The sequence below is a fragment of the Lotus japonicus genome, chromosome 1 (assembly GCF_012489685.1).
Source record: "Lotus japonicus ecotype B-129 chromosome 1, LjGifu_v1.2".
Classification (NCBI taxonomy): Eukaryota; Viridiplantae; Streptophyta; class Magnoliopsida; order Fabales; family Fabaceae; genus Lotus; species Lotus japonicus.
Window position 1 is genome coordinate 95,966,440 of NC_080041.1, and position 13,977 is coordinate 95,980,416.

A 13,977-nucleotide genomic window follows, 5' to 3' on the forward strand; every position below is an offset into this window, starting at 1 on the left:
CTTTACTTTCAATTTGCATTTCCTGTACTTTGTATTTTGTTTATGAAATCAAGTTTCCAGCTTTCTTAAGTTCTTTATTTCACTTGTAAGTTAACCGTTTATCAGTGTTTGTCGAAAAACACCTTGTGCACACAGCACTTTGGCAAGACGTTTTCCCAAAAGGACCCCTTAACTTAAACTTTTTCCAATTGAGATTGGAGAATGTTTGTTTACCAAATATCATCGTAAACACCAGCATAAGCCCCAAATATGGAAAACTAGCATAAGAAGCACTTTTACAATGAAGACAAGTTCTGCTTAATTGCCTTTAGCCTTTTAATGTGCAGAATCTAGTGAGCATGACAACAATTTATGCTTCCCTGCTTTAAAAAGTAAAAACTTAGCTCTTGTTGTCAATTGTTTTATGAATCATCTGACTCAAACTTTGCTCGAGCTTGTCAATCCAAACATCATATCCATCTGTTAATAACTAACTAGAACTCAATGAGTGTGAATTTTTTTTTGAATCCAATTCCCACAAGAATTACCATCATCAGTGGTAACCATCCTCCTGCCATACGGGGGATCATGTACCTGCCATACAGAGTATAACCATGGAACTATAATTTCTCCTGCAACATCAATTCTACGATTATGGGTGGCATTTGTAGCATACTGATTCCAGATGCGCTTGATTCCAGGATTGTTTATGTTTTTGAGCTGACACCAGGAGCAATCCGATGTGGGAAGGTGCAATTAGCCACGCATCTGAGAAGGTTGAGTGCAAAAAGTTGAGCAGACTTGGTGTTAACTTCACTTTTCGCTGTTAAGAGTTTATCTTAGTCACTGAAGATATTCTACAACAAACCATTCCTGGACAAACACATTTTGTACACAGGACATTAACTGGACAGAAATTGCACATAGACATGCAGATTGATGTTGCTTCTTATCCATTGTAAAATTATAATCACAGAACACCCTTAATATTATACATATAGAAGAAAAATGCTTCGTACCATAAAGAGACAAAGCAGAGGATAGAACAGTTGCCAAAAGCCAGATGCAATAGTGCCAAATAATTCCCGGCATGATGAATTGACAACCATTGGAGCATTACATGGACAGTACTCATACAAAGACCAGGAAGAACACTAAATTGAGAATACTCCATGAATTCACTAAAACATCAACAAATAATAAAAAAAGAAGGTTCAGGCACGTTGAAGACCCTGATCACTTAAAAGTTAAAAGGCTAAAAGGATCACAAATAAGTAAGCATGAGCTTCATTAATTTTGTTGAACCATGATTTAAATCTGGGAAACAAACACTTATAATCAGAAGCAAACATACAAATACGCCATAACACGATGCCAACGCCTTGACTTTATTTCTATTTACAACAGAAGACACCCCACATAAGATTCTGGCAAAAAAGAATACTCGGTACCCACTTACACCGAGGGCTGCATCATTGTTCCCGAGTTAGGTTAGGTACAAATGGTACCATTTCTCTGTCCACTCATAATAAATCTGCATAAACATTATAAACAAAGCCAATGATGGATGGGATTTTTTTGGAGCTAGAGCAAAATTTTAGAATCAATGCAACAAAACGAGTTATACCTTCTAATTTGTCCTCAAATTGAATTGGAAGTGTTCAGGAACTGCCGAGAATGAAGAACAAGAGGAATGCCTTCACAAGTACAATGAATGCCATCAAAAGCATAATCTTTACCCAAAGAACATGCGAGTTTCATGCACCAAACAACAGTACCAATTAGGGATCTGTATTGCTATTCGAGAATCATCAACTTCTACATTAGGGAAGGAAATAGTAGATCTAAGCCAAAAAAAAAACCGACACGAGAGTGTCAATGGTGAAATTCGTCATCGGAGGGTTGACACTGATGGTAACGTCCTCAACACCGTAGTCCACGGTGAATCCGCCATACTTTCTGTGCACTGACAAAGCATGTCCAATCAACACTAGCTCTTTTATCGGAGTTAAGGAATTAGATGTACGACTTCAAAGTAAAAAAAAAAAGAGCAAGGAGAAAGGATGAAGATGAAGGACAAAACAAAGGCATGGAAACATTTAACAAAAAAGAAAAGGGGTAGTGCGCTCCATCAATGAATCATAAGCAATAATACTAAGAATGAAAAACAACGTAAAAATAGTTTACACAAATGCAACTCAAAACCCCAAAGTGAGAGAGGGGAGGCATTACACCTTGACTATAATATACTTACATCAACATCTGAGGGGACAACTTTCAACATCGTCATCTGCATTTAGATCAGAGTTTGCACGAGAAGATAGCTAAGCTTAAGGTTCAAGACCTTTTCCACTGCATTCAACAGGATCCATTTCTGCCACTAATGGAGAATGCATTAACAGATAAATTAACTACTGAAACACTAGCAAAACACATATAACCACAACAAAGTACTGAATATCATAATGAAATACAGAGAATAAATGTGAGACCTAAATGGAAAAGAAAAGAGATAAAAATGAAAATAATAGTAATAAATCTATTGTCTCTTCGCTAATGCTCTGCCTATTCTCTGGCTCTGACTCCATTTCTCTATAGTTCACCTCACTATTATTTTTTTATTTATTGAATATGATCTATATTCAAGACAAATGGGTTCATGGACTTGGCTAAACAGTCATGAATGTCCTCTGAGGATCGATAAACATCATGAATCCAAATCAAAAGCAAGCCTTGATCAAATCCCCATACTAAAAAATGAAAAAATGGTAAGGAAACCGCATGCTTATCATAAAACCCCATAACAAGATTTTAAATTCCGCAAAGCCAGACACCAGAGTTAAAAATGGATGATCAATGGCATGCGAACATATAGCATGATTAAGAAAAAAGATTCAAAAACCTAGAAATTGAAGGACCAGTTGGCTTCTTAATTGTTGGACATGCTTGAGATGAGATGAATTTTATAAATTCTCTCATAATAGATGGTATTTCAATTCCTCTGCTTTAAGTTTAATAAAACAGTGGATTTAAAGACGGCTAAAATCTAAATTTCTTTTAGAATATTAGATATCCAAACAGGGGTTTTTGTACAAAAGCATTTTGATTCCTTTGGGTAGATACATTACCTCTTTTAAACTCATTTTCCAAACACGGGTCCCCGAGAAGATATTGTATACGTCAAATATTATTTGCCAGTCAAAGGCCAAGATTAGAGAGTTCAATTTCTTTTCCCTTGGTGTTATGAATCTTGACTTCCTCTTCACCAGAAATTAGCCAATTGTAAGGAAGTTGGATTTTGGGCACAAAGCTTCTGTTGCTTTCTTCCACATAATCAATGATAAGTGAAGAAAGATCTGTACTTTGTATCATTCCTGAAGCCTCCATGTGTTCCTTAGTCAGCATGCGTAATCCCCATTCCTCCACAATCAAACCATGGCGCACTTTAAATGTGATTTGAGCTCCCGTTGCCACAAAATGGCAGTGCTGCCGAGAGATATAGATTATCCAAAGATATTTTGAACCATCACTTTTATCCAGATCTAAATCAAGAGGCATATCAAAGCGCTCTTCCGTGTGTTCACTTTCAAAGGAAAGATAAAAAGGATGTGGTAGTCGTGAGGAATTCGACCGATGTGAAGAAGCAAAAATTGTAGAGTGATTATTCACCTGAAATGCTACACAAAAGAGACAGCCGTCCCAGCCAACATCAATATCAGAGAGCTTTGTCCTTATTATTGAACCCCCCTCAACGCGATGATCAAAACATCGTGGAATAATACTCTTTCTTTGATAATCACCATCTTCCCAATGCCAAGGAGAAACAATGTCAAACCCACATCGGAAGTTACGAGGTTCCTAGCAAGCAAAAAAAAACACTTATATTTTCAATAATCACCTAGTACTAAAGACTCAATACACCCACACTCATAATGTGACTGTTACTCTCTTTTTTCCATTTCTATTCTTCAAAAACAATTACCATACATGACATGTGTCTTACATTTATAATGCAGTATGCACTGCAGAAGTTCAAGAGTGTGTGTGTGGAAGGGAAGGCATCAAAGTGCACACCTTAACTGATACATTAGTTCGTATCATTCCGATTAACTGATCAAGATACCATTTCAAAATAAGTTTTTATCAAATGAAGCACTGTCCAAGACGAGATTAGGAAAATATTTAAGCTCATGGCAATGCAACCAGTTCACACATGTTCTAATTGTAAAGTCTCCATGTGGCACAAGATATGTCATATCAGCGTAATAAACACACATACTAATAAGCAAAAGAAAATATGATTGACTAAGAATTTGAAGATAAAGTCATAGAGGGAAAGTATGCAGATACGCACTGTATATAGTCTCGATATCCATCGTAATAGAGTCAGCCACCAAACTGATGGTTCTTCTTGGTTTGATGGAGTGCCATGTAGCAACTCATTATTTAACTTTTTCCCCACAATGGGACAGTTGAAAATATATAATCCGGACCTATGATCACGAGATTCAGATGTTGTTTCATAATATCTTCCCCCTAATGGAGCACATTCTGATGGGAGCAGAGGCAAATCTCCAAGCTTTATGCAATGAGACAGGTTCAAATATGCTAGCCTACGAAGCCTACTAATTGTAGAAGGCAGTTCAACAAAGTTGTTTCCTTGTAGATTTAGTCTTTCTAAACACCATAATCTTCCAATAGCATTAGGTACTTCAAGAATACTGCAAAAGCTTAAGTCCAGAGAAACCAAAGATTCCATAGCTGAAGAATTGATAGTTGATTGCAAGGGCAGATTCATAAATTCCGAGCAGCCGCATAAATCTAGAGTCATAAGAGATGACATAAAATCAATGCTGTCAGGTAATCCAACAAGATTAGTGCAGTCTCGCAAACTTAAGAATCTCAGCTTTTTACGATATCCAATAGATTCATGAACCGTAGATAGCCTTGTACAGCGATCCATATCAAGGTACTCAAGACTCTCTGCTCCTGTGAGATTTGGACTCTTTTCAAGTTTTATGCAACCAGAGAGATGTAGAACTCTCAGAGAACCTAATTTTGATCCATTACTGCCGAATTCGAAGCTAACCAGACTGCAACAGTTTAGAAGACTCAAGAACACAAGTTTGTCAAGAAGTCCAATTGATGGATGGACCTGCAACAAATTTATGCATCCAGTCAAATCTAGCCGCTCAAGTTTTTCGGTTTCTTCAAAATTTGGAGTCATCTTGAGATTTTTGGAGTTGCTTAGATCCATCCTTTTCAAATGGGGTAGAAACTGTGAAGATAGAAATAGTTATTGACATATTACAATTCAATGAAAATCAGTATAAATATGGTTCATTATGTAAAAGAATATGAAAAAAAAAAAAAAAAAACACACACTTAATCATACAACAGTTTTCTCAAGGGGGTTTTATCCTAGTAAGGTTTTAATTAGGCATGTTTTGTAAAGTCTATTTTCAAGGAGGTATTAGCTAGGTGGGTTTGTTTCGGCATTGGTTGGGTCTTTGTTTTTGTACATATTTTTTTTTAGCTTGTCTCTATATCTCTTCATCTTTCTACTTGTATTGGGTTGAAGTACCCCTTTTACTTTTATTCAATATAATTCTTATTGCCTATAAAAAAAAACACACACACTTAATCATATACATCATTGAATAACATTGACTAGAGCATAAGTTACATAAACAGAATTTCTTTTGCATGTAAGTTAGTGACCATATAATAACTAAAAAAATAATTAGAATGAAAGCTAATAGAAATTGAATCTAAAGAAAAATTATTTTCCTTTAGATTCTATATGCAAATTATTTTTGATAATTGGAAGCATAATAAAAATAATTGAAAGGAATGCAGTATATAACGGCCTTCTTTTAATTTTTTCAAACATAAAGTTATTTTTGAAAAAAAATCTACAAATTTAAATTAATTAGGAAAAAACTCATAGCACCACATAATGAAAACTAAATTGCTTTTTTGCATCTACATAAACAGTGCTACCTCTTCATAACTCATAAGGTTATTGATGACACGATTTATTTTGAATCAAATAAAAAAATTCATCGCTTATGCACATTTATAACTCTTAAAGAACTTTCAAATTTGGAATTTTTTTTTATAAAGTTTAATTTTTATGCACTGACGCTGTAAAGTTTTTATACACCATCAACCAATCAGATTTTAAGAATGTGTCACGTCAATTAATGAAATTAAAAAAAAAAAATTCACATCCTTAAAATCTGATTAGTTGAAGGTGTAAAAAAACTTTACACCGTCGGTACATCATTCTTTTTCTCTTACAACTTTTTTTTGAAGAGCTCTTACAACTTTAATTTCTCAACAGTTTATATATAAAAACAAAATAAAGGAACACTATGATTACCACGATGCCTTCCCATAGTTGTTCGAGGCTACTATCGGGCATGTTTAATTCGACAAGGTCACAGGGATGAAAAGTTGGTGGCAAAGAAGTGAAAGGGTAACCATTCCATGAAAAATAACGTAGCAAGTTAGAAAGGGATACAGGCCTTCCTGAAAAATTCTTATGAGATATTATGAGCAGTTTTAGGCACGTCATTTTTGATAAATCTTCAGCTCTCAACTTATTGAATTTGAAGGCATCTTCCTTTTGATCTAAAACTATGGCTTTAACTCCTGTTGCTCCCTGAAATTTTGAGAATAAGCAGATTATGAAAGGAAATAAAGAAATTATTGAAGTGAAAATATTTTTTTATTCAATCATGGAAACCATATAATCTATTTGTAAAGACATTACCGTTTCTGACATCATCACTCGATGGAAATCACTGTAAAGCCATAATCTACTCCAGCATTCTGGCTCATCAAGATGTTTTCCCCGAGCAATTTGCTTACCCAATTCTTGCAACATGTCATGCATATGAATTTCCTGGTTTCTAATGGATATAAACGACTTTTCAATAAGAAGTGGAATTCCAATATCAGGGTATAATCCACAAGCATCAAGAATTCGCTTCACATAATCCTCCCTCTCCCGTTTAAAGAAACATGCAACATGCAAAAATATTTCTTGCACTCTTGGCTGCAGTCCGTCATAACTTTTCTGAAGCACTTCCACAATTCCTCTGTCTGGATTATTATGCAATCCATCCAAGGTAGCTCTCCACTGTGAAGGATCTCGAGTATACAAAAAAGAACCCATTACTCTAATTGCTAATGGAAGACCTTGAGCATAGTTTAGTACCTCAGGAATCAACTTTTCAAAAATGTTCCATGGACCATCTCTTTGGAAGGCCTTTCTACACAGAAGTTTACAAGCATCATCGGCATCCAATTGTTGAACTTCATAAACCTTATCAGCTCCATAAGTTCTAAGAATATGCTCATCTCTTGTGGTTATGATCATTCTACTTCCTGCACAAAGCAACTTGGGATCTATACACAATTTCTCTAGTTGTTCAAATTGATCCACATTGTCAAGAACTATAAGGAGCTTTACATTGTGTAGCCTTTTTCTCACAATTCCAGATATTTCAGAAGGACCATATGTCTCTAGATTTGTTTCGTCCAAAGTTTGACGAAGAATTTGTTTCTGTATGGCAATTGCTCCATCTTTGTAAACATTGCTTACGTCCTCAATAAAACAACAAGCTTCAAACAAATATGAGACTCTGTCATACAACCCGCACGCAAGGGTTGTCTTCCCTATTCCACCCATCCCCCAAATTCCTAAAACTCGAAACTCGTCATTTATTGAGCCTAATTTTAAAAGGCTTTCTAATTCTTGTACACGTGGTTGTATCCCAATGAGGTCATTAGCACCAAGAGAGAATTTATGACCCAACACTTTTATTACTCCTTCAACAATTTTTCCAATCTCTTCATACTCTGGTCTGAAAAAGAGAGGCAAATAAGATCACTAAGTTATAACGTCAAAAAATCAGGAAAAAGCAAACAGACATATATAATAGGATGATAAATATTAACAGATATAAATTTTGTTGAAAATGTACAATTGGCTTAGACAACCTTGATTTGTAAAATAGTTTGCTGCCCACGGAAGGAAAACTAAATTTGACAGCACAAATTCTTATTAAGAATGTAAAGCGACGAAGAGAATAACCTTAATACTTACTTATTTCTGACATCCCAACCAGCTAATCCGGCCAAACTGGTCATAGCTCCCTTCCATCTATCAACTCTGGTTGATCCTTGTTGGGATTGCTCAGCCTCAGCGTGTAAAGCAAAAGCATTCTCATAAGCTCCTTTCTGTTTTCGCACCTCAGATGGATCAACATCATAGAAAACAGGGAAAGCAGTTTGTTTGGACTTCTCATGGCATTCAGCGATGGCAGCCAGTTCATCCAAACACCATGTTGATGAAGGATAATCTTTGGAGAAGACAACAATAGAAACTCGCGAATCTTGAATCCCTTGGAGAAGCTGTGGTGAAATGGATTTTCCTTTTTCGAGCAGTTTGTCATCCTTGAAGACAACAATACCTTTTCTAATGAGCTGTCCATAAAGATGATCCACGAAGGTGTTGCGGGTGTCAGAACCTCTGAAACTAATAAACACATCGTATCTACAGTTTAGTTCAGTGGAAGCTGCAATTCTCTTGCCCAGCCGGTCCGACGGAGAGGAAGACTGGAACATATCTAGAGAAAAATACTATAGTTGTTTAGGAGCATAAAAATAAAAAAGGACGAAGAAAAGGGTCTCACTCTCACCCAAGTTTTACAGATCTGAATTCTGAATTGGTTAGAGTGTGCGTACCCTCACTGTGAAAATATCACTTGATAGAAGAAACGACCTCACTATCACTATTGAGAGAAGTATAAGTTCTCACCTGAGTGAGCGTTTCTTCGAGCGAACCCTATGGAAGTTCACTGCACAGCAACTCGCTAATTGGATGAACTTCGCTTGTGGAAGAGATGAGATAAATTCATATGCTGCGGCCTGGCGGGATTTGGGTTTGGCACCCCACCTATTGGGTTTGGCACCCCATGTATTCAATACGGAAATTTAATTTCCGTTTTCAAAACGGAATTTAAAATTCCGATTTGTTTTTTATATGCAATGAACGGTTGAAAATGTGCCACATATGCTAAAATACATAACGGTTTTTTAATTTCCGTTTTTTTCGTATTAAAATCGGAATTTAAATTCCCGTTTTTAATAAAGTGGGGTGCGAAACCCAATAGGTGGGGTGCCAAACCAAATTCCCCGGCCTGGCTCTAACTAGGAGAAACTAGGAAAGTCAGTCAACACTGTGGGTTCCACACGCAAACGATTGGAAAAATTATCTTCATTCGAAACACTACATCCACAAGTTCGACGCAGAATCCCTGGACTTCATCATAGACGTGGCTTTTGTACGTATAGTTTTTTTTTTTTTTGAAATTACTTTTATTTACCAATCTAGTATAAATCGTCATTGTCAGTGGCGATTCTATTTATTTTTTAAAATTTTTTTAAAGAATCGCCAATAGCATTGGAGTTTTCATTTTTTTTTGTTTTTTATATAAATCGCCAACCATGTTGGCGTTTTCTTATTTTTTGTTTTTTATTTTGTTTTTTTTTTTGACAATCGCCAACTATATGTTGGAGTTTTTTACCTTTTTGTTTTTTTTTTTAAATCACCCACACGTTTTTTAATTTTTTTTTAATTAGTAATTAAAATGATATTTAATCAATTGATACTCACACACAATTTTGTGTCATTACTCACTTTTACAGCACTTTAATCATAAATATTTGAACCGATATTTAAAGATAAACACATCATTACATAGTTTGGTTGGGGATGAAGAGGATTGGTCATCTTACTCAGGTCTCAAATGCATGCTTAGGCGAGAACTTGCCGGTAGACCAAATAATTTATTATCAAAGTGCTGCAAAAGTGAGTAATGACACAAAATTGTGTGTGAGCATCAATTGATTAAATACCATTTTAATTACTAATTTAAAAAAAATTAAAAAACGTGTGGGCAATTTAAAAAAATAAAAAGGTAAAAAATATGTTGGCGATTGTCAGAAAAAACAAAAAGGTTAAGCTCATTGAAACTGCTCCAAAGAATACAAACAATGTTTACAACTAGCTTTGATCCACCAAAATAAACAAGCCATATGTGAATCCCAAACCACGTTGAAACAAATTACTTACCACGTTGTTGTTACTAAACCCCAATCCATTAGAGAGGTAGTTTAAGCTCGGACTCAGAAGATAGAGCTGACAATGAATTTGCAGGTTAGAACTTAGAAGGGTGATGAGCATGCTATATTAGTTGCTTCTCGTTAGATGAGACTAGGCTAGTAGGTGGGGGGGGGGGGGGGATCACTAGTTACAATAACAATGTTTTTAGCGTCGGCCAAAATCCCACGCTAAAAAGTTGTATGCTAAAATTTTGTATCACTCAACTCAAGTCGGCTTGGCCTGCGCTAAATAGACACTACAATAAGCTAGTCGTGATGGCCAACACTCTTAAGTCTTAACTGGTGGTCAAAAATAACATTTACTGGTTAAAACCGCTACAAGTTGCTTGTCTCGCTAGTAAAAAAGACAGTTTCTGGTAGTTGTAGACTGCCCGAAATTGCTTTCTTGATGCCAGATCGTCACAACAGGATAATAAGTGCTTTCTGTAACAGATAATTGCTTTGAAATGACAAGCATAATGAAATTTAGTCATATAGACTATTACGTAACCAATTCCATTTTGTTCAGCAAAAAAAAGTTCACAGTTCTAAAATTAGAGCCTATAGAGCTGAAAAACATAAACAGCCAATCAGCAAGCTAAAGATCCCAATTAACAAACTGCAAGTCTTAGTAAAGGAAATTAGTACATAGCGTTTTTTAAATTTATAGAAGGCAATGATATGACTTCTATTCTGATGAAATCATCTCATAACTCAAAATATAAATACATACTTTTAAAGGAAAAAGTGCAAACCTAATTTCACAAATAGCAAGACACAATGTTCTAGACCTGAAACCTCAATGTCAAATTCTAACACATTTAAAAATGAAATTGCTTATTCCAGCATAAAGCATTATCATGTGTTAGAGATATGATTTATTATGAGGTTGAGCAACTGCAGCAGAAGAAGAAAAGCATGAAAGTGAAATCCTAATATAATAGTTTATGCATCACGTCCACTGACACGGTCTTAGATGGCCTCCTCCCTCTAGGAATAACAACTTAAAGATCAATAAATGACGCCCACTGATATTAACTTACACCTTACAACTCTTCATACTTTCATAGTACTGCTGACCCACTAATCAATAAGCTTATTGGGCTAGAATCAATTTTAGGCTGGTAGAATTGATTCTACTTGGTTGAGATGTGAAATCAAACGTGTACTAAATCTATGAAATTTTAAAATTATGTGTGTGCACTAGCACAAGCATAACTGCTTTCGTCCAGTTATACCAAAAAAAAAAGTGAAGTAAGAAGTTGAAGCCTACTCCACAAAATAGCACAACTGATCTGCTCACTAAGATCATATGGCTAAATGCTAATACATAATAGTTGAGGTACTGATAATCTTTCATGCCCTTTCATGGGCATAAGCTTCACCAAATAGCCATTAAAAGCCAAAATAAAACCTAAAACAAGTATGTAATGTGCCCTTAATTCAACTTATAGATAAAAGAAGCATTACTGACCTGCTCACTGTGATATTGGGGAAAGTAGACTACACCACTTCCAACAGGAGGCAGAGAAACCAGAGGGCCAGCACATGCAGGCCAAAGTTCAGAATTCAAACATTTTGTTCTCCCCTGTATACAAAAAATAGGCTAATATGAGTGAGTATACATGTAGTAAATAATTCCCAGCTTTTTCCATGTAATCAACTAATCATAGAAGATAAGTCAAAAGGACACCATAGTCTAGTACTCCAGTCTGCAATTTGATCAATGTATTAATCAACTATATATTTTATGAGTCGAAATAAAATACTAAAATCCATAGCTCTAAATATTCAAAACAGGCATGCATACTAATTGCATAGCAGATGGTAATATAATCTCATCACTTTAAACTTAAAATCAACAGTTGTGCATAGTTGCACACTTTGCACTAATAATAGAAAGTTGAAAAGATAAAAAATCAGATACGAATTTAAGGTTAAGACGCTACAATGTTTCCCTTGACACAGACTATGATACTATAACCAAACAAAAACAGCAGAACCTTGCTAGTTGCTACACCTCAGTTCACAAACACAACTATCCCCCTATAGCTCCTTGTATGCTATTTACAACCAAGATAAACAGGCTATTTAACACATAAACAAAAGTTTAGAAATATACATATGTTATTTTAATGGTAAATTGTATTAAAACTTAAAGACTCAAATGAACCTACGTATCTAATCATATCATAAATAGTGTCAGAAATATGTAATATATGAAAGGTGCCATGGTCTTACCCTTTTAGATAACGCTTCTCCAGTCGGTGTCTTGGTCTAGATCCTGAAACCCTTTTATTCTAATTTCAGCACATTGTGTATTCTTTTGAACATTTTCTTTATACTACTTCTCAATCTTTTGCAACATCAAGCACGAATTCGGCTCCCTGATCCCACGTGAATCTGGTGATGTCAAAAGAATTTTAAGGCCAGCATAGGAATGGTAGAATAGATAATAATTATACCATTTAAGACAAATGATAAAGATATATTAATCTCTTACAAATACTGACAACTAAAGATATAAAAGAATCACAAATTCAAAAAACATTTCCTTAGCTGGTCACCTAATAAATTCAAAATAAAGAAAAATGAAACTTTGAAATGAGGCTCATAATAAAAGAACTACCATGAAATGCCATTTGCCAAATTTTAAACATTGATGGAAAACCAATAAGAAAACACTAATTCAAAGGAGGAAATTTTTAGAACTTTTGCATTAAGGTACAGTAGCCATGAAATCCCCAAGGTTCAAAAGCATTTCATTCCTAGTAAAAAACAATCTTTGTACTTGAACTCTGCTAAATCAAGCTAAAACACCAAGAATGGGTAAAGATCATTTATTTGTCAACTTATCCAAAATGAAGCATTTGTCTTATCAAGGATTTTCATTTATCAATATCAGAAGCTTTGTAACTGACAAATAAATCTACCACAAACTGATTCCATACTTTAATAAGTTCTTAATTTTTTTTACCCCCCTTTACTCTTTTCTCTTCCCCCATTTGTTCTAATTTCAGTTTGTGAGTCATCTCCAACAAGATTGAAGATTTAGATTAATCATAAACACTTCATATTCAGAAAAATCAAGCAGTGGCAATGGAGTAGTAGTGGAATCAAATGTACCTCGCTAAGCACTAGACTCTGCAGGTGCATCTCCAACAAGATTGAACCCTTTCACCTCCTTGAAGTTCATCCATGGCTCCTCCTAAACTTCAGTTTCACAGACCCTTTTTTTCTTCGAAAATGCAGAAGCGCATTCTGCATAACCAGAATTCTATGGTTTTCTTCATCGGAAGCTTCCGGAGACAAGTTCAAGAGCGCGTAGAGTTCTCTGTTGTCAGGTACCTCGCTCTGTTACTCCACGCGGTTGTGAGTTAGGATTTTGCATAGCATAATGATGAATGGAATTGGAAACTAGGTGTAATGGGAAAGGATTCGGATTTGTTCGGATTTAAGGTGTTTAAATGTCCGAATCAATTAAATATATTCAATTTGAGTTGGTTCGAATTTTTTTATTTTTAATTTTAAATTCAAACCAACTCAATCTCAGTCGGATTGGTTCGTTCAGATAGTCAGATTTGAAATAAACTAAAAATATTATTTATATATATGCATGAAAAATATTTTAAAAACGTGAAACATTATAAAAAATGTAAAAAAAATCCAACATTTTTAAAGAATAAAACAGTCGATAATAACATAATCCAAATAAAACTAACATCTTTAATACAAATATAAATATGCAATGTAATGGGCTAGAGTGTTTGAGCTTAATGTAAAAAAATTCTAAACTTATTGGGTTGGTTTGAATTGATCGGT

General features: G+C 35.0%; 1 protein-coding gene across 2 annotated transcripts; it reads right to left on the bottom strand.

Moving 5' to 3' along the window:
• Positions 1-281: 281 nt before the first annotated feature.
• Positions 282-13,593, bottom strand: LOC130728077 (disease resistance protein RUN1-like). Of its 2 annotated transcripts, none has more exons than XM_057579417.1 (14): positions 13,282-13,593; positions 12,397-12,558; positions 11,630-11,743; positions 8,810-9,854; positions 8,096-8,618; positions 6,758-7,853; positions 6,365-6,646; positions 4,334-5,134; positions 3,108-3,837; positions 2,234-2,359; positions 1,607-1,945; positions 1,334-1,513; positions 999-1,160; positions 282-852 (listed from the first exon to the last, which is right to left on the bottom strand). In XM_057579417.1, the coding sequence occupies exons 5-9, from the start codon at positions 8,614-8,616 to the stop codon at positions 3,178-3,180; spliced, it is 3,360 nt and encodes a 1,119-aa protein (XP_057435400.1). In that variant the 5' UTR covers positions 8,617-8,618; positions 8,810-9,854; positions 11,630-11,743; positions 12,397-12,558; positions 13,282-13,593; the 3' UTR covers positions 282-852; positions 999-1,160; positions 1,334-1,513; positions 1,607-1,945; positions 2,234-2,359; positions 3,108-3,177. The 2 variants fall into 2 exon arrangements, with proteins under 2 accessions (XP_057435400.1, XP_057435399.1); XM_057579416.1 differs by having other exon boundaries at positions 4,334-5,257.
• Positions 13,594-13,977: the final 384 nt, after the last annotated feature.